The 19,526-nt window shown below is 58.0% G+C and overlaps 1 protein-coding gene across 10 annotated transcripts in view; it reads left to right on the top strand.

Annotated features, from left to right (window-relative positions):
* Positions 1–19,526, top strand: part of MPRIP (myosin phosphatase Rho interacting protein) — a 69,432-nt gene that overhangs the window by 27,968 nt on the left and 21,938 nt on the right. For 3 of the 10 annotated variants that reach the window (XM_035339939.1, XM_035339941.1, XM_035339940.1), the window contains exons 5-14: positions 1,218–1,302; positions 5,491–5,701; positions 6,938–7,454; positions 12,703–12,844; positions 13,287–13,403; positions 15,978–16,034; positions 16,867–16,935; positions 17,131–17,220; positions 17,357–17,466; positions 18,382–18,459. In XM_035339939.1, the coding sequence (XP_035195830.1) occupies positions 1,218–1,302; positions 5,491–5,701; positions 6,938–7,454; positions 12,703–12,844; positions 13,287–13,403; positions 15,978–16,034; positions 16,867–16,935; positions 17,131–17,220; positions 17,357–17,466; positions 18,382–18,459 (1,476 nt within the window). The remainder of the gene's footprint in view (positions 1–1,217; positions 1,303–5,490; positions 5,702–6,937; positions 7,455–12,702; positions 12,845–13,286; positions 13,404–15,977; positions 16,035–16,866; positions 16,936–17,130; positions 17,221–17,356; positions 17,467–18,381; positions 18,460–19,526) is intronic. The other 7 variants (XM_035339947.1, XM_035339948.1, XM_035339945.1 and 4 more) reach the window with 6 other exon arrangements.

Raw genomic sequence — 19,526 nt, 5'->3', positions numbered from 1 at the left:
CGGGTGACTGCCAGCTCCTCTCCTCCAGCCGAGGAGGGCGCGATGGTTCGTGCCCCAAAACCTGGCGCGCCCCCGGCTCCCTTCTCCCTCTCCCCACGCTCCCGTTCGCAGCTCAGCCTTTGTTCTCCGGCCCTGCCAGCGGCGCGAGGGGAGAGGCATTGCAGAGCAAGGTGGGGCTGATTTATTGTTCGCTGGCCCAGCGCTGGATTTCGAAGCAGCGCGTTTGCTCCTGACTGCAAGCATTAATCATCCCGGAGCAGTCCCGCTCTGGGCCCGAGCCAGGCGGGTTTCATTTGCAGTTGCAGCACGACAGGAAGATTTCCCCGGCTCGGGGAGAATTTGTTTTACGTTTGTTGCATGCTTCTGGCATTTATTGCTTAACCAAAACCCACTTGATGTGGTCATCTCAAAGCGCTTTACAGCAGCAGCGTGTGAAGTGGGAGGAACAGGAGGGCAAAGCACGGAAATCTGAAGCACAAACCTTTTCCAGCGGTCTGCGGATCCTCGCCGAGTTCACGGGGATGTAGGGGCAGCCCGTGGGAAGGCATGGGAGGGTGCCCCGAACGAGAGGCTTGTGCACGAGATGGACTTCTCAATGCCAAGTTCACGCTGCTCTTTCTTAGACAAAAGCTCATTGTGTGCTGGCGTTAGAGTCTCTGAAGGGAGAGGGTCCTGCCAGAGGCTCTGTCCCTCCCCTAGCTCGGCAGCTCTCGGCTGGCTTTTAGGATCCTTGAATCCCCGCCCGGTGCCACCCTTGCCCACGACCTCCGTCTCGCAGTGAGTGGTGTGGAGCCAAAGCACCCTGGAGCTGTTCCCCGTCCCTCCTTCCCTCCTGGCCTGCCTCGTGAGTTTTTTCCCCCAGGCACTGGCTGGGATGATTTGGGGGCACCATGGTACCCCCTGACCAGCTTGGAGAGGCTGAGCTCAAGAGGAGGGAACGTTTATGGCCACCTCGGGGGAACGTTTATGGCCAGATTACCAACCCCTGGACACGGGGGTTCGGGGTGAGCACTGCTGCTGCCCAGCTCTGTCTCCGGAGGGAGCGAGCCCTTGGCTTGCGGGCAGCCTGTCCCGGGGGCGGTCGGGGCCGTGTCTGCGTGACCCGGTCGGAGCCCCCCCTGCAGCGGGAGCAGCTTTGGGGTCCGCAGCTTCCCTACACCCCGAGCGCTGCCGTCCCTGCAGCACGGACCTCACCCACTGCTTGCTTCTGCCTGCAGGTGGCTGGAGATGCTGATAGTGTACCCCAGGACGAACAAGCAGAACCAGAAGAAGAAGAGGAAGGTAGAGCCCCCAACTCCTCAGGTAACCCCGGGGGGACACGCTGTAGCTTGGGTCCACGGCTCCGAGCACCGACACCCCCAAAACCATCGGGGTGGCCACGGTCTCCTCGCCCCAGCCCTGCACGTGCTGTCCCAAATCCACGAGGTCCTGGGGGAGCCGGGAGAGGGGCCGGCCGCTCGCGGGCCTCTTGGGCAGAAGCAGGACAAAATTCCAGCGGGCTCCGGTTACCCCCTTGGAGATGACCCCGGAGATAATGGGAACGAAAGGAAAATAGTAAAGGCCAGGGCCGGGCTGGGAGCTCCGGGGGCCGGAGCTGCGCTCTCCAGGGACCCGGCGATGGCTTCGCCTTCAGTTTGACTATAAATGGTAAAAACCGGGGCCGGCCGTGACTCACTCGTTCCTGCCGGGCTCCCACGTGGCCGGACTGGGGGAGAATCCCACAGATTGGGAACGTGACCCCGAGGCCGAGCTCGTCCCTCGCCGGGGCTGAGAACAGACCTCCGGGTGCGCGTCCTGCCGCCACGGGGATCGGCTGGGAGGGCTCCTCCGGGCAAGCTGGGCTGAGGGTCCCGGGAAGGGAAAGTCACTTTTGGGGTCCCCCGAGCCACAGTTTTCCTGTTCCCTTCCCTGTAATGATGTCCCCAGGATGGTGCGAAGCAGGCTGTGGGTGTCTGCATCAAGTTTCCACCACTCCACTGACTCTAATCAACAGGGACCAAAAAAAGAAAGAAGCAAATGGGGCAAGATGATGCTTTTTTTGCACACCACGCTGGAAATCCGAGCTGCCCCCTGCGAAGGGATGGGGTCAGCACGGCCTCTCGAGCCCCAGCGATGCTGAGGGGGAGATGCCACCTCCGTGGCCACGAGCTGGCCCGTTACAAGCGCCTGGCCTCCATCCCGGGGGGGTTGCTGCATTAGGGGCACCCCAGCAAGCTGGCGCAGCAGGGCAGGGCACGCAGCCTGCCGTGGAGCTCGGTGCAGCCCTGAACCCGGGCAGGGTTTGGGAAGGGGGACGGGGAAGTGGGAGGAGGAGGAGAAAAGGGGCGAGGAGCCAGCAAAACATCATTCTGGGTTACATTTTATCGCCATGGCAACTTCTTGGAAACCTTACAGGATCCGAGCTGCCGAGCACCAAATAAGGGAAGCGGCTGCGGGGAGGACGCTGGCTCCCCACGCACACAGCCGTGCTCCCCAGGTGCTTGGGGACAGGGTGAGCGAGGAGCCTGGTGGCACTTTTCCCCCCTTGGTTTGGGGCACAGCATCCCGCGGGAGCTTGTGCTCCTACGGGAGGGTGCAGGATGCTGTGCCCCGAGCCCTATCCCTCTTGCCGCTCCTTCCACCCTCTCCATCAGGGCATTCCAGCCCTGCAACAGCACTGGGAATATTGGAAAAAAAAAAAAAAAAACTCAAATTCACTTTGCAAATCCAACCCCTGCATGGGACTCTCCTCTGGCTGGGCGCTGCGCTGCTGCAGGCACTCACGGGCAACCCGCAAAGCCAGAAGGAGAGCGCAGAAGCGCCTTTGGATTTGTCCCCCCAAATGGTGCCAGTGTGGGCAGCCAGACGGTGCTGGGGAGAACACCGGCACCACCCCCTGTGAAATGGCCTCTCCTGGAGCTGGCTGCCGTTCAGCTCCCGCTCCGTGTGCCGGTGGAGAAAGGCTGAGCTCTTTGTAAAGACGGCCGCACGCTAATCCGGCGGCAGATCGTGTCTGAGAGCCACTCGGGGCGTGATGGACACCTTTGTGATTTAAAAAAAAAAAAAGAAAAGGAAAAGGATATTTCTGCTTTTCCTCACTCCTGTGTAGTTTTCCTCCTCCCTATTTCAGCACGGCTTGGCTGCAGCTGGGCACTCCTGGGGCATCAGGACCATTTTGGGCTCCCCCCATCATTTCACATCTCCCTGCAAAAACGCAGGGGCGGGAGCCATGCACGCGAAGCTTGGAACATTGCTCCAAGAGCTGCTCCTTGGGCAGGGGTCTCCAGACGCAATCCCAGAGGTGTTTTCACCTTTGCTTTGCGAGCAGCTTGAGGGTTTAGGAGAAATTAAGTCTCTCTTGCAGCTTGCCCCGGCAGCGTGGTGCAGACGGAGGGACGCTGCCGTGTCTGAGCGCTCTCCGTTCCTGGGGAACGGAGGCGTTATCTGGGGCTGAAATCTGGGATTTGAGGTGCCCTCTTTCAGGCCTGGCTTGCACTGGGGTGCACGAGGCTCGCATGCCAAAGAGTTAATGCAGCTGGAGGTCGGTTTCGATGCCTTTGGTGCTTGCTCCTTTTCTGAGCCGATCGTTCCGAGTGGCAAAGGGTTAATTGCTCTGCTTGTTTACAGACCGCTTTTTGGCCCTCGTTTCTGTGCTTAATTAAATACATAATCTACAGATAATGACACGGGGGTGGATGGAAGGAATATATAGAAGTATATATCCGCAGCTGGCACTTGGCTTTAGGCTTTGGATCAATGAACCAGAGAGTGGCGGAGGCTGGAGGGGACCTTGGAGATCGTCCGCTTGCCCCCTGGCTCGTTTACCTCCGACGTCTCATTCCTTTAGGATGAAATTTCCGAGGGGATTTTTTTAAAATAGAGGTCATTTGTGGCTCGTGGGGCGGGCGCCTGTGCTCAGAGGCAGGAGCTGGTCCCTGCGAGGTGCCCACAGCATCTCCGCCTGGAGGCGCATCGCTAAAACCCACCGGGGGCTCTGCTGACCGGCGGGGAGGTGATGATTTTATGCTGCTTGCAGCCCCTGCAAGCACTCGTGTCCCCCTGGCTCCCAGCCCGGTGCTCCCACTCTCCTGGGTTTCCCCCCCTGGTGTGCTGAAAGGGAACAAACAGCCGGGAAACTTTCTGCAACCCGGCGACTGTCGGGGGGGGGGGGGGGGGGGGGTAATTGTCATTGATTTATCGATGGCTTTAAGGAAAATAATCTGGTAACGCAGAAGCTAACGACAACAGCAAAACATCTGCTAACGAACAAAGCCAAACCCTAAACGAGTTGTGAAAGCTGCTGCCTCTCCTGGGGCATGGATCGAACCTGGGCTGCCGTGGCCGTGGTCGCAGGGAGCCGCCAGCACGGGCTGCTGCGGGCACTGCCGTTCAGGCATCATCGTCCGGGCCCCTCCTGGCCCGCCATGCTTTTAAAATGATGGCTATTGTTTTAAAATCACGTAAAGCTCGATGCAGTGCCGTATTTCCCTTTTGAAAAGAAGCGTCCTTACGTAGCCAAAGCGCCCGGGAGGAATACAGCGCTGGCTGGTTTCTGTGCTTTTTATCAATGGCCCTCAACAAACCGGTTGTGACAAATTAACAATGCAGCTGCTGGTGGCGGGGAATTCATTTTCTTCCCCGTCCAATATCCTTTAGCTTGATTTCTGTGTTGTTTTTTTTTTTTTTGTTTTTGACATTACTTATAACACTGAGCAAGTTCAGTCCTGGCAAATGGGACCCGGGAGAGAAGCCCGGCGCTGCTGCGTGCTGGTGAAGGCAGCGGCTGCCCGCAGAAGGACCGGGGGCACGCGGGGGGAAATCGGGGCTGCTGTGCCTTATGTCCTTCAATTACCCAGGGTACAAATGTGGAGGAAAAGGGCAGAGACCGAAAGCATTGAGGGTTTTTGGAGAGAGATGCTGTTTTGGAGCTTAAGTGAAGCTGCACGGGTCCCCGAGCAGGATGGGACAGGGCTTTGCTCGCTCGGGGTGGGCTGCGTGAGCTCAGAGCATCCCCGACACGGAGCGAGATGACTTCTCCCAGGAGTTACGTGTTGGTGGCCGCAGCATCCCGCGTGCCGCCCCGGGAGGGGCAGTTCCTATCCAGTTCCTATCCGAGAACAAAGCCGGCGAGCCCCTCCGCTGCTCCAGCGCACGGCCGAAGGTTTCCTTCGTTTGTCGGCTCGCCTGTGCTTTGGAGCCTTTTCCAGCCGCACACGTGGGAAGGTGCGGCCGCTTTCGGGAGCCGTCCCCGGGGAGGGACAGCGAAGGACGTTTCCTCTCTCAGCGCGAGAGCTTCGGTTGTCGCTTTGGCAGAGGAAGTCCTGGCCTGGCCCCCCGCCGTGCTGCTGTGGGGCTGGGCTTCCCCCTCGGGAGGGTGGTGGTGGCAGGGGGCTGATCGGTCCCGTCCCCGTCGTGTCACCTCGTGTATCGTGGGCAGCGCCGCGTGGGGACCGCGGGTGCGGATCCGGGGCGAACCCCCCTCTAACCCCGCTGTGTCCCCGTTCTCTTTAGGAGCCCGGTCCTGCTAAGATGGCCGTGACCAGCAGCAGCATCCCCAGCGCGGAGAAGGTCCCTGCCACCAAGTCCACGCTTTGGCAGGAAGAAATGAGGGGCAAAGACCAAGCGGACGGGGGCAGCGGCATCAGCCCAGCGCAGAGCCCGGTGCAAGGGCAGGCGGGGGCTGCCAGCTCCCTGAAGGATCCCGTGTTGGACAGCAAAGAAGGTGAGTGCTGGGCTGGGTGACCTCGGTGTCCTCGCACACCTGTGTCACAGCACCGGGCGGGGGTAGGACAGGGAGCTGACGCTGCAGAAGCTGATGTCTGTGGTTTTGGCAAAGCACCGGTTTTTGGAAGCCCTTTGGTGCAGGGAAGGTGCCAAAGCTCTGGCACAAGCTGCCCAGAGGTTGTGGAGATCCTTGGGGATGTCCAAAAGCAGCCTGGATGTGGTGCTGGGCACCCTGCTCCGAACTGGGGCAGGATTGGAGCAGAGAGACCTGGAGACCCCTGCCAGCCTCAGCCCTTTGGGGATTCCGGGACTGTGAGGCCGGGATCGTGTCCCGTCCGTGTGAGTGTGCTCTACACAAAGCTCACCGAGACGAAACATCTAAATGCTGGCGCCTGGCTGTTAGGTGCTGCCTGGGAGGAAAATGAGGGGGAAAATGCCTTTTATAGCACCTCTGCCACCGCCCCGGGGGAATCCATGGAGTGTGGGGGCTACGCTGGCTCGGCCCGGCCGCTGGGGCTGCCAAGCCCCGAGCGCCGCTTCCTCATCCGGCCCCTGCACCAGGGCCGCTGTTTATATTTGGGCTCCCTGATTAGGCCGGGGAAGGCGCCCAGGGCCACGGCATTGTTCTCCCTGAAACAATAGGGGCTGGGGATTTTTCCTGCCCCGGGCTGAGGAGAAGTTTCCTCTATCTGCACCATGGGAGCAGGAGCGAAGGGGCTGCCTTCCTCCCTCCTGCGCCCCGGTGTGAGTATTTGCCTGGGAGCTGGGGCTGCTGCTTGGAGGGACAGAGGTGGAAATGGCTGTAGGCACTCACACAAAACTTCCCCAGAAAAGAAGTTTCTCTGCTTATATACAGCCTGCTTGGTTTCTTTGAAGCAAAAAGCACGCACGGGTGTGAGAATTCACACCTCTCCTGTGGTTTTTAATGGGGCAGAGTGTGAATGTGCATGCTGTCCCCTCCTGGTGACACCGTCCGTGCCACCCTGCATAGCACCGGGACCCCACAAACCCTTGGGGTGTCCCTGGGATCCCCAGCTCCCTGCAGAGCATCTCCCCTTCCGTGTGGGCCAGAAGGGTGGGCAGGGTGGGACAGCCCAGGGTGCTGAGGGGCTCAGCGTGGTGCTGGGGCCCAGACTGTCCCTGCTCTCGTTTCCTGCGCTGTTCCTGCCTGGAATCGGGGCAGTTTTTGTTAAAAGCTCAGGCTTGAAAGCAAACTGCCTTTTCTGTCCCTTAGATGAGAGCTCCATGAACGGGGACCGGATAGACTGCGGGCGGAAGACGCGTGTCGAGAGCGGTTACTTCTCCTTGGAGAAGACCAAGCAAGACTCGAAGCTGGAAGAGCAGCAGCTGCCGCCCCCACCAAGCCCTCCCAGCCCCAGCACCCCGAACAACAGGTACAGTTATCCCAAATCGCCCTCTCAGGAGCATGCCCAGCCCTTTCCTTCCCCAGGTACCCGATCAGGCGACCGAATGATTCACAGCTTCTCTCTGAACTCCTTGGACTCGAAGAGCAGTTGCCCCATGCACAAGGACTCCAGCAGCAGAGATGTAGAAAGGGGAGCTGAAAAATCGGGGCGTCCCCTTTCTTTTAAAGCCAGCCGGCAGTACACCACCCTGGCCGACGTTCCCAAGGCCATTAGGATCAGTAATCGGGAGGCCTTCCAGGTGGAGAGGAAGCGGCTAGAGCGGAGAACCCGGGCGCGTAGCCCTGGGAGAGAAGAAGTGGCCCGGCTCTTTGGCAATGAGCGAAGGTAAGGGACGGGGGGCTCGCCTCCTCCTTGCATGCTTGCAGCGTCCACAAGTTTGGGTCTCGCCCTCCCCGGCTCAGCCCCGGACACGACCTGAAGCCCCTTTGCCTTGCAGCACTCGTGGGTTTCAGGGCACCCTCTCCGTCCCCTCCCCGGCGCGGCACAGGCGGGCAGCCGGCACCGTTAATTAGGTTAGCTCTCCAAACGGCGTTAGAGCCCGGGTGCGTTACGCAACTGCCTAATGAGCTGAGAGAGGTTTCAAAATGTCACGGCAGTAATCTGGGAGAGGGGAGCAGGGCGCAGCGGGCTGCAAAACAGCTTAGTGCGGACGAGGGCGGGGAGGGCGTCCGCGGGCGCGCGGGCACGGCGCAGGCGTGCTCGGCTCTCCCCGGGCGAGGCGAGGGACGGGCTTGGCTCGCCCTGGGAGAGACGTTTTTGTGTAGGGAGGGCAGCAGAGCAAACCGGGAGACGGGCCCCGGGCGAGAGGGCCATCTGCCAGTCTGATTTTCTTGCCCTGATTTTCCTCTGGGCACGTTCTCTCTCAGCGTGGTTTCGGCAGCGCTGCTAGCTCGTTTCGTCACAGCCCTAAAGGATTGTTTTCCAGCCTGGCACCCGGGAGCTGGGGGCGGCTTTGGGAGCGTGGCTCTGCGCCCATGCCAGGGTCGGCAGCAGGATTCCTGCCCCTACTGAACCCATCCCGGCAGCGCACGCAGCTGGGGATGGAGGAGACGGGCACGGGTTTGGCTTTCTCCCTGCCTCGGGAGTCCAGTCCCCTGGGGATGGAGGAGAAGGATGCCATGGGGGTCCCCTGGCCACCCCAGCTGGGGATAGGGCTGGAGAAAAGCTGGTAGCTGCTGCTTGGCAAAGCTGCACTACGTTGGCCCAGGCACGGGTGGCATTGGATCCCTGCTAGGTTGCTTGCACGGGGCACCCCGGGGAGCTGGGATGTGCCAGCTGAGGGCAGAGAGGAGCAGAGATGTGCATGCAGATTGCAGGGACCGGGAGAGGACACAGCTGCCACAGTGCTCGTTTTTAATGCCAGCCCCACTCATTTCCTACTGGCAGGTGCCTTTTCCCAGGGAAGGGCTGTTTATCCCAGCCCAGCTGGGCTGCTGGGGCTGCGAGCAGGATTTGATTGCTGTATCAGAACGGGCAGAATTTCTCCTATGTAGCAGAGCCGCGCCAGTGCAGGGAGAGGAGCAGGCACCGGGGTCCTGTGCCCACGGGGCTGAGCCCAGTCCAGCGCAGGGTGCAGCATTTTTGAGGTGATGGCAGCACCGGAGGGCTTGGGTGGGTTCAGCACCTGTGTTCCAGGTGGAGTCGGCAGGGCACGGAGAGGCAGTTTGTTGTTGCACCAGAGAGCTCCCATTTGCCCAGCTCAGCTTGGCTTGGCTGCTTTTTAAATTTGAGTTTCCTCGGTCCACATATTCCTATCCTTTTTTTTTTCTCCCCTCCAAATTCAGGCCGTGCTTTTTGAGGTTGAGCAAGTACAATAACTCCCTTCTATGCTTTCGGGGTCAGCTTCTCCCCCCGGCTTTAACACCATTTCCAATCCTCCTCCTCAGTAACCCACTAACCCGTCCGGGAGCGTTTGCCTGACCTCACTTTCCCCACACGCGAACCCCACAGGCGCCAGCCGGGCATCGTTCAGATTTGCCTCTCGTCTCGGGGCAGCCCAACTGGCTCGCTCTGATCATGCTGGTCTTTTTGGCTCTTCCTCCCGTTTTCTGTTAACCCACGGTAAAACAGCGCGTGATTCCAGCTCCGGCTGGAAAAGAATTCAGTCAGATGCCTGGCACCCCATCCCGAGTGGCACACCTGCGGCCGTAGCTCCAGCTAAAGCTGCTTTTCAGGCTTCTTGCCCTGGTTCCCTACAGTAAAAGACACTACGTGACTTACGCCCATGACTGTGCTGGAAATTTTCCGTGCCGACCATTTATACCCGGCGTTTACTCCACGCCCCGTGCAGACGTCTGAGCTCGCAGCCGCTTGTGAAACATGACTCAGAAGCCAGCCCCGAGCAGCAGATAATCTCTCTCCGTCATTTTGGCGCGCGGCGAAGCGGCAGAGTGCGAGTTCCCTCTGCTGGCACGCACCGCCCGGGGCTGCCGGCCCCACGGCCCCGCAGCCCAGAAGGGCCGAGCCGTGTCCCCGCTCTCCCATCCCAGCCAGGACCCCCCCCAGGCAGGATGAGGCCGTTTCCAGGCAGCTCTTTGGAAACCCCAAAGATGAATCTCGAAGCCCCTTTTGCAGACAAAAGGGGGCTGCAGCAGCTGCAAGCCAAATCCCACAGCCTCGGATGCAGGTCCCCGTGTCCCAGCAGAGCTGTGCCATTGCAGGGATAAATCCTGGGGCATCTCAGGAGGGTGCCAGCAGCGTTGGGAGGGACATCACCATCAGATGGGGTGTTCTCGGGGTGCAGAGACCCAGAGCCCCGTCCTTCGCCAGGCTCTTTCCTTGGCTTTTCTTGCACGCTTCCCGGGCTGCAGCTTTGCCTTTGACCCCACGTTCTGCTCGTGCTGGCAAGAGTCTGCTGTGGCCTTTGTCCTCGCAGGGCTGAGGAATATTTCTACCCTCAGTAAGCTGCAGAGCCACTTTTCTTTCTCAAATTCCTTCTCTGGAGCTTCTTGAGATGTGAGGCCTCGCTCTGAACGCTGCTGCCACGGCACGGAGAGGACTGCCTGCTCTCCCAGGAGCAGTCTCTCTTTCTTTTAAACCTCTCCTCTTCCTTTTTGTGTACCTCTTGGGGAAATTCCTTGTCCTTTTCCTGACGCTCCCTGTCCCTCTTGCTGCTAAACAATGAATGAATCCGATAAAATTAAGCCCTTTCTTCCAATCAAAGCCAATCTCTGCACCGACAGCTCGTGTCGGTGCTCGGAGCTCTCCTCCCCAGCGCGCACGCCCCTCCACCTAACAGCCGAGACCTGCGGCTCGGGTTTAGCGGCCTGGAAAAGATTAACAGCCTGCATGGAACTCCTTGGGACGAGCTTTGTAGTGTAGAAGGCACTAAATGGCACCGCAGCTTTTCCAACGCTTCGTACCGGCGCCGTTTTGCCAACGCAGAGCTGCGCTCGCAGGGACCAGCTCTCCGCAGCCAGCACGGGATGAAAGGCGAGCCCAGCCCCTCCCGGCCCCCCCAGGACCTCTCGCAGTAACCTCTGAAACTGTTGAGCTAATGGGAGAAACGATTCTTTCCTGCCATCCGAATGATATTAACCCTTGGGGCTGTGATTTGGTTGCCGTGATTTATTTTTTTTCTCCTCCCTTTTCGATGACGAATTACTGGAATGATTTTGATTTTGTTTTGTATGTCGATGCAGATAATAAAATTTCCTCTTCTGTTCATTCATTTTCCAGCCTTGTTTTCTTCCAGGTCTTGTTGCTCTCCACCTTCTCCTGCTGTGTTGCTGTGTGACGTGTCCGCCTTTACTTCGCCTGCTTCGCTACCATCTCATCTCAATCTCAAGCCGTAGAACAACCTGGTGGTGCAGCCCCTTTCATGAGAAATCAACCTGCTTTTGATTTTGTTTTCGTTTTTTTTTTATTTTTCTTTTATATTTTTTTTTCCTTGATTTGTTTTTCTTCAGGCCTTCAACCCGATAGGGCACAGACAATGTGAATTCATGGACCTTTTACTCCCTCCTAAACTGAGACTCAGAGAAGGCTGGGCCAGAGTGAAAAGGGGATGGCTGGGGTCAAAAATCGTGACTCCCAAACCGTTCCCCACGTGTCGGTGAACGGAGGACGTGGATTTAAGCTCTGTGGTTGATGTGAACGGCCATCTCACCTGAGCAGAACATCCCAGGGGGATCGGGAGCTCTGCACGAGCACTGGGATCTGTCCGCTCCCGGTCTGCAGACTGTGGGGATGTAAAAACATCAAAAATTTAAATTAAAAAAAGCAAAGACGTCCCCACCGACTCTGTCCCTTCCTCTTGGTTGTGGGCTTCAGCGCCCGGTCCTGGCAGCCTAGCTCTGAGCAGCAGTGTGGGGGCCCCCAGCCCCCCGGGGCTGGGATGTGCTCGGACTGTTTGTCTCATTTATGGAATTTGGTGTAAATGTTAGTTTAAAACTGAACATCTCGTGTATTTTTTTTTTTAGTTCTAACCTGCTGTTCTTTTTTTTTTTTGTGGAAAGTGTTAAAACGAAATGTTTTTGGATAACCTGTTCCCCCTCACGTGGTTCCCCTTGTGGTTTTCATGCACGTTAGAGGTTCGCGCAGAGCAGGCAGCCCTGATTTTAGATGAGGCACGCGTGGGTCCAGATTTTGGGTCAGGAACCCATCTGGAGATTTCTGGAGATCTGAGATTTCTGGGGAGGTTCAAAATTGGGATTTCAACCTCCCAGCTTGGAGCTCAGCTGGTGCGAGTGTTGGTGGTGGGTTATTGCTTCACCTTCCCGGGTTGTGATTCAACACCAGAGGTTGATACTTGCCCGAACCCTTGGGCATGCAAATTTGAGACCAGCAGGTCCTTTGAAAATTCCTGTTTTTCCTCTCCTGTGGGTCAGCGAACAGCTTTTCATGCTGAAACAGCGCATTTAATTCCACCTGCAGAGGCCTGTTGTTTGCTCATCCTTGAGAGCATCCCTCTGGGCTCTGGATCCATCCACGATCCATCGTAGTTCTCCTTCGTCCTGGGTGACCGGGGTGCCACAGCGTGACAGGAGGCTGGATTCACCTGCCTATGCTCCTAATTGGGTGCAATCCTGCTGAATTTAACCGCGTGGGGCTGAGGTTTTGCAGGATTTCTGTTGCAGAGGAGGCGCAGGGTGACACGTAGCCGCCCCGTGCCTCTGCACCCCAGCTGGGTCTGACTTTCTGCTCCGTGGCGTGGGGGCTGTTGGAGCTGCAGCGGTAGGGAGTAAAGGCAGAGCTTAAGTCAAAGCTGTTCGATAAGCCCCGCTTCTTAAATGTCTGTAAAATCTAAAAGTAAAAGGTTATTGCTGGTTTCGCAAAGGTTTTCTGGGTATTTAAGAAGGTACCGCTTGTGGAGCTGAGTGGCACGAGGCTTCTCCCCACCCTGGCCGCAGGTAAACCGATGCGTGTCAGGTCGGGGTGCTCGCCCTGCGTTTGTGCACCCCCTGAACTAGGAGAGAAACTGGGACTAAAAGCCAGGTGTGCATGAACAAGCAATTCTGCAGCGACCTGGCTGCCCCAGGCGGCCCTGCCGTCGCGATATTGTGCAGCTCCACGCAGTCGCTGCTCTTGTGTTCAAACCGGCTCTGGTTTCCCTTTTCTCTCTGTTTTCCAGGCGATCCCAGGTCATTGAAAAATTCGAGGCGCTGGATATCGAGAACGCAGAGCACATGGAGACGAACGTGTCGGCGGGAGCCGCCCTTTCCAGCGAGACGCGGCAGGGCAGGAGCGAGAAGAGGGTTTTCCCACGGAAACGGGTGAGTTGCGGACCCGCAGCCCAGGGTGTGGGGTCTGGCTGTAGGGTTTTTGCCCCAGCTGGAGCCTGGCGGGGTCATGCACGAACTGCTGCAGTCCTTGCGGGTTTGCTCCTCGCTGCTCTGCTCCCCTGGCCCGGCTGCAGATCAGAGCAGAAAATCAGGTTGTCTTTTCTCTTTCCTCCGAAATAGAAAGAGGGAAACATCAGATCTGGCACGGCAGGACGCCGCCGTATGGCGTGAAATGACAAAAGAAACAGGCAATCTAGAGAGTCCCAGTTGTGCTTAGATGTATTGGGGACAGCTTAATGCCTGAGAGGCCTGAAAAAATGTATTGCCAGGGAAATGACACTGGCTCGGAGCTGGAGATGCCCCTTAAATATGTGGATTTTTATGCCACTGCCCTAGTTCTGCGCTGATCTGGGCTCCCATTTTCTTCGCACAGGACTTCACGTGCGAAGGGGCGGCTGTGGGCTCCATCCTGGACGTGTCTGCGTCCCCGCTGTCCCCGCACCGCCGGGCGAAGTCTCTGGACAGAAGGTCCACGGAGTCCTCCATGACGGTGAGCCACCGGGGCTGTGTTCCTGCGCCGTGTAGGTGGATGAAATGAAAACCTGCTCCTCGTCCTCTGCTCCTTTCTCTCTAGCCGGCGTGCAGGACGTGCGGCGTGGTCGTTGCTGGAGCAGATAGCTGAGTTTCAGTGACCTGAAGCAGGTGTGGCTGCTCCTGGGAGTCCCAGGGGCTCAGCCAGAGAAGAGCTGTGCTTTTTGCCTCTTCCCTTCTATTATTGCAGAAATCAAAACGTTTTCAGGTAATGGATAGGAAGCCAAGGTCACGTTTGGCTTCTTAAGGAGGGCTGATGCGTGGCCCAGTTTCCAGAGACGCTTATCCGTGATGTTTATGCAAGTCGGTGTCAGCGGAGCGAGGTCTCCGAGGAAGGGCTGAAGCTGCCGGCCGCAGTTTTCTTCCATTTGCATGTTTCAAATGCTCACCAGACCTGGAGGCAAACAGTGCAAAACAAGCATGAAATACCCTCTTCTCGCTCTCCACCCTGCTGTAGGAACAAAATAAATACACTTGCTAATCTCTCCAAGAGATTACACAGCCATTGTAAATATGAGCTGCATTTTTCATAGACGGACAGCTTCTATTCAAGGACTTCTCAGAAAAAATGCAGTGGCTTAGCATTTCTGTGCGAGCTTTTCATGGAGACTTGTGCAGCCAAAAGAATGATTTTTAAATTCTTTGTAATAAAAAGGAGCGAGAAGTGAGTATCAAGTGACAATGCCTGTCATCTAAGGAAGGCAAGAAAATCGTGCAGTCGGTGGGAAGCATTCAGTACGCCCTTATCGTGCCGCTCCTGCTGTAAAATTAGCAACATGGGAACAAAACCTGCAGGCCTGCTGGCTTGCGGCCACGATCGCAAGACCCTCCCCTGCCCCTCAGGTTCGCAGTATCAGCCCAGATCAGTTATCCAGCAGGATAAAAACCGAGGGAGAGTTCATCCTTTGTTAGGCGCTGGGGGCTGCGGTCCGCGCCCGTGGGCGGCTCTCCGATCAGTGCCCCATCTCTTTCTGTGCTCTGATGTCTGCACCCCTCGGCGGCAGCTGGCCCCGAGCTTTCGGTGCCGCAGCAGCTCTGCGTTGGGCTGAGCACCCCCGGGGGGAAGGCAGAGAGAGGATTGTGCCCAGAGAAACCTGCCCGCCCCGGGGCTGCGGCGCTGCCAGCTTAGCAGCATCTTTGCGGCTCTTCCCTGGCTGTTTTTACACCTTGGCTTCAATTTTAAGGAAACTGAGAGGTGTAGTGAGGTAGTACGAGTGGTGCTAAAGGGGAATTTGTCTGTTTTCCAGACGGTTCTTGCCCCGTGCTTCTTCCCAGTTGATAAATAACAAGCCCGTGAGCAGCTGTAGCACTTGTTCTCCTGTTTTCCTTCACTGCAAAGCGCGTGGTTGGGAGCCAGTGATTTTTGATCTGAAATGTTTTGCTTGAAGCCTCTCCTCTGAAGGTTCTTGAGGCCTTTTTGTGTAGAGCTTCCTGTGAAGCTCCCCTGTTGTACCAGGAAGGGCTTGTGCCTCACCCAGACCCCGGGAGCACGATCCCACCTGCACTTTGGCCCAGGAGAAGCAGGCAGATGGCGTACCGCTCTCTGAGGGTAAAGCAGGGCTGAAATTAGGATACCCAGCACTCCTAGCCTGCTTCAGAGATGGATGCAGTCACTGCAAATGCAGTTTTCTCTCTGGTTTCTTTGCCTCTTTCAGCAGGCACTGGTGGGGCTTGGTGGGCTTGTTGCATGCAGCCACGTCGCACTGCTCAGGCTGGTGGCTCTCTGCTCACTCCACCGCTTTTCTCCCCTGCATTTACTCTTCCTTGTGATTTTGTGCTGGATTCCCACCACCGTGGGAGCACAGAAATGCAGGATGAGCTGCCCCGTAGCACAGATTCGGCTGAACTGGCTCCCAGTCCCTGCTTTCCCTTGCTCCCGTTGCTGCAGCCCGTGTCGGACGCTGCAGCTGCATTTCACCGACTGCTCTCCTTTCCTCCCCCGCTGCCCGCAGCACGTGGAGCAGCCGGAGGAGCTCAGCCTCGAGGGAGCCAAAGCATTTCCCCCACATCCTTCCCGGTGCGCTGGCAGGGCTGGGGAGGAAGCAAGGGCTGGCAGGAGTCAGCCCACACTGCTGCCTTGCTTTTCTCATCGCTCCAGCATCCCGCTAGCAGGTGTCGTTTGGGTGGTGCAGTGCTGGGATTCCCCCTATTTCCCAGCCCTGCATATGGGCACTCAGCCTGGTATTGAATCCATGCGTGGAATAACGTGTTGTTTTCCCCTCCTAGTAGGTAAGAGAGGGACAAAAACGCTTGCAGTCTTGCTAATCCCTTGCTTCTCCTTCCTCTGGTGCAACAGTACGAAATCACAACTGGTAGGAAGGGCCCAGCCCGAATAAACCACGCAGCAGATCCCTGCGCCTCCTCGGAGCAGACGTGTAGCCTCCACACAGCGCAGTGATCCAATTTTGCCGGGGCTGGTCTCTCTGGGTGCAGGCTGTGTTTTATCAAGCTGCCGCCGCTGCCTGCTCCCCGGCTGGATGCGGCCGCCGGCGGCCCAGCCCGCGGCTCTGACCACCTCTCTCCTTCCTTGCAGCCCGACCTGCTGAACTTCAAGAAGGGCTGGCTGACAAAGCAGTACGAGGACGGGCAGGTGAGTCCGGGGAAGCTCTCCCCATTGCAGTTACCCCCTGTTTCTGGCAGCTCCCACCTCCAGCAGAGCCTCATGGCCGGGCAAGCTCTCCGCATGCGGCTGTGGTTGGTCCCAGGGGTCAGGTGGCAGTAGTAGGGACAGTGGGGACAGAGCACGGCAGGTGGGAGAAGCCAGACACGTCGGCAGACAAATCTGGAGGGAGAAACAGTGTGCCAGGAATAGCTGGCTCTCTGTCCTGGGAGTTTCCAAGCCCCACATCTGGATGTCACACCCTGGGTTCCTACGGAGCCGGGGCAGGCGCAGCTGAGCCGGGGCTGGGCTGAGCTGCGGGTACCTGCTGGTGAGTTGGGCCCAGGGGTTGAGGGCACATCTGTAGGCAGCCAGGGCTGAACGCTCGCTGGAGCGAGTGCTTTGCTAGCTGAGCTCCCTTGTGCTGTGCAGGGAGTGTGCAGAAGGTGCGTTCGTACAGAGCACCTGCCAGGAGCAGGCTGCAATTCAATTTCTAGGTACTGCGGATAAAACACGAACATTTTATTGCTTTTTTTTTTTTTAATCCCTCCAAGGCTTTCAGTACCAGCACTAAAAGCACCCTTCTGCCGGTAGAGCTAATGGAGGGCTCCAGCAGTTCCTGGGGCTCTCGTGGTGTTTCACCATCAGGCGTGGGGTTGGTGCTGTTGGGGTCTGGCACTCGGCCGGCGCGGCAGCCGGGAATCCCGGTGGCATGAACCAGCTCAGCAGCCCTGGTGCTGCTGCCCGCTCCTCTGGAGGGCTTCTCAGGGGAGCCGAGAGGGGAGAGGCTGCTGCTAACTGCCCTGTGCTGGCTCTTTCCTAGTGGAAGAAGCACTGGTTTGTGCTCACCGACCAGAGCCTGAGATACTACCGGGATTCGGTGGCGGAGGAGGTAGGTGGCACCCCCCCGGGCGTGAAACCCGTTGCTCCAGGGGCTTTGTGCTCCCTGCAGAGCTGCTGTGTGCCTCCCGCAGTGCTGCGGGTGTTGGGCATCTCCCCAAACCCCGCACCTCCTGCACGTATCCACAGCAGTTTCGGTTTGCAAAGCGTGACGGCTTCGTGTTTTACCTCTCCCCTCCCTCTGCAGGCAGCTGACCTGGATGGAGAAATCGATTTATCCACGTGCTACGATGTCACCGAGTACCCAGTCCAGCGAAACTACGGCTTCCAGATCCACGTAAGGCCAACGCGGGGAGGAGGAAGAGTCCGGTGGCTGAGTGGAGCCCCAGGACTGGGTGCTGGGTGGCTGCGGGGAGCACGGGAAGGTGCTGGTGCATGTTCAGCAGCTCTGAGCCGTGCTCTGCTCTCCCCAGACGAAGGACGGGGAGTTCACCCTCTCTGCCATGACGTCTGGCATCCGCCGCAATTGGATTCAGACCATCATGAAGCACGTTCGCCCCACCACTGCCCCCGATGTAACGAGGTAAGGGGGGGGTTCCCGGGCCCTGCGGTGGTAACTCCTCTTTCCTTGTCCTCGTCCTTTCCTCTTGCTGAGCCTGTCTGTCCGTCGAAGCTCCGGCTCTTTCTCTCGTCCCTCTCTCCGGGCTTGGTTTGGATACGCTTTGTGGGGACGCTGATAATGCTGAGTTACTCTTTCAACTTGTGCACATTTCAAAGAGGGTTGAAAATGTGGCTTTAATTTGTGCGTAGGAATATGAAATACTGTTCCTATATCAAGGCTCCTCTGGATTCCCACCAGGTATTGTGAAAGCACTTGGAAGCAGTTGCGCTGGGTTCCCCCTTTCCTCTGGCTACTGTTCAGCACGAGCTGCCCGTCCCCGCCGCGGGTCACGGCAGCGCGAGCCCGGGGCTCGACGAGAAGCTGTTTGGCTCCGATGTATTTTAAACTCCAGCCAGCGAATCGCCTCCCTCTTTTGATCTTCCAGATAGCGGCCGCGGCTCCTTCCCCTTGCGCGTTAGCAATATTCGCGTCTCCTCCTGCCGCCAGTGCCAGAGGAAGGGGCCCCTGGGTTCGCAGCGAACCGTCCGTGAGCGCTTGCGGCTGCGGGGAAAAGGGCGTTTGACCTCCTCACAGCTTAACCGCGCCAGCCACGCTCCCACGGGCTACCTCTTACAGGCTTCCTGGACACGGCCGCACCATTAACTCCGTCTCCCGTCCTTCCCGTAGCTGCGGCGAGCAGGTTTTGGCCAGGTTTGCCCCTGGTGGAATGGCTCCTCTCACCCGGCGCTCTTGGCTGGGGATGCTCCGGCGTCTCCCGTCCCGTCCCGCTTGGCACCCGGCCGCCGGTTCCCAGCCCTGCCCCAGCCCCGCTGGGCCTCGCGGGGTTGCCGCCTCTCTCCTCACTCCTCTGTGTGTTTGATTTCCATGCAATCCCAGGAAAAACTTCTCTTTGAAACTATCCGTGCTGAAGCCCAGGTTGGAAAACTGTGTTCTCTCCTGTATTAACGTTTTGTGGTTTGTATACCTTGTGATTCACTGCATGCTCCTCCTTTTCTGCACCTCGGATGGGAAGTCCCGCAGTTTTCATTTATTTTTCTTTCTTTTCTTTTTTCCCCCCCTTTATTTTTTTTTTTCTTTTCTTTTAAACAAAAGCCAGAAAGAAGGGAAGAAGCAACCTGGTCTTGCCACTTGGTTTCCCCACACTGGTATCTTCCGATGTGACTAGATGTGAAGATGAAGACCCGGGAAATTTGAGGGGACCTCCCAGCCTTAAAAGAGCCATAAATGTTGATAGCCTAGCAGGTTACTGCATGGCAGTAGTCCTGTGCTCACTGTCACTGCTTCGCCCCTGAGCCCACGCGGCGTGGTTTGACTTGGCTTACCCCAGTGAGGTGCTCCAGGGGCCGGTTGTGCAGTAACTTGTTACGCCGCCGAAGCTGAATCCCGGGGACGAGGGAATCAGAGGCGCACCCTGCTCCTTTCTCACCGGGCTGATTTCGGGTGGGGTGCACGTGGGGTCCGGTCACCTCGCTGAGAAGTTGTGAGCTGGAGGTCTGCGTTCACCGGGGGCTTTTGGCAAGCCCTTTGCTATGGTAACCCAGCCCATCGGGGCGTTTTGGGGCACGTCGTGAGCCCCCTCACCCTGCCAGCAGCCTGGGGACGGTGCTGCTGGCTCCCCGCAGCCCTCCTCCGCCTCTCCTCACCCCTCTGCCACGTCTCCACCGAGCCCAGCGCACGCTTTCTCGTTACTCCAGTCCTAATTACTGTTTATATTGCAGCGTGTGTCAGCACCCCGGGGGGCAGGTGCTGCCCTGCTCCCTGCCCTCCGCCGTACCCTGCAATCTGCAGAGGCGCTAATTACACGGTGCAAACGATAACCGTGCGGATGTAAAGCACGCACGAGGAGGACGGTGGCTGCTCCAGCGCTGGCTCTTCACTGAGCCCCCAGCCCCCGTTCCCTGCAGCCCCCGTGCACCCCCCGTCCGCCCCTACAAAAACCATCTTTCTGTTGCCTGACCCATAAATAACCGTCGCGAGGCAAAGTCCCCTCCTCGCCACGCCATGGGAATTAATTTATCTGC

Source organism: Oxyura jamaicensis, chromosome 14 (assembly GCF_011077185.1).
Source record: "Oxyura jamaicensis isolate SHBP4307 breed ruddy duck chromosome 14, BPBGC_Ojam_1.0, whole genome shotgun sequence".
NCBI lineage: Eukaryota > Metazoa > Chordata > Aves > Anseriformes > Anatidae > Oxyura > Oxyura jamaicensis.
The sequence above is the reverse complement of the archived record's forward strand: the minus strand, read 5'-3'. Positions and strand labels throughout refer to the sequence as shown.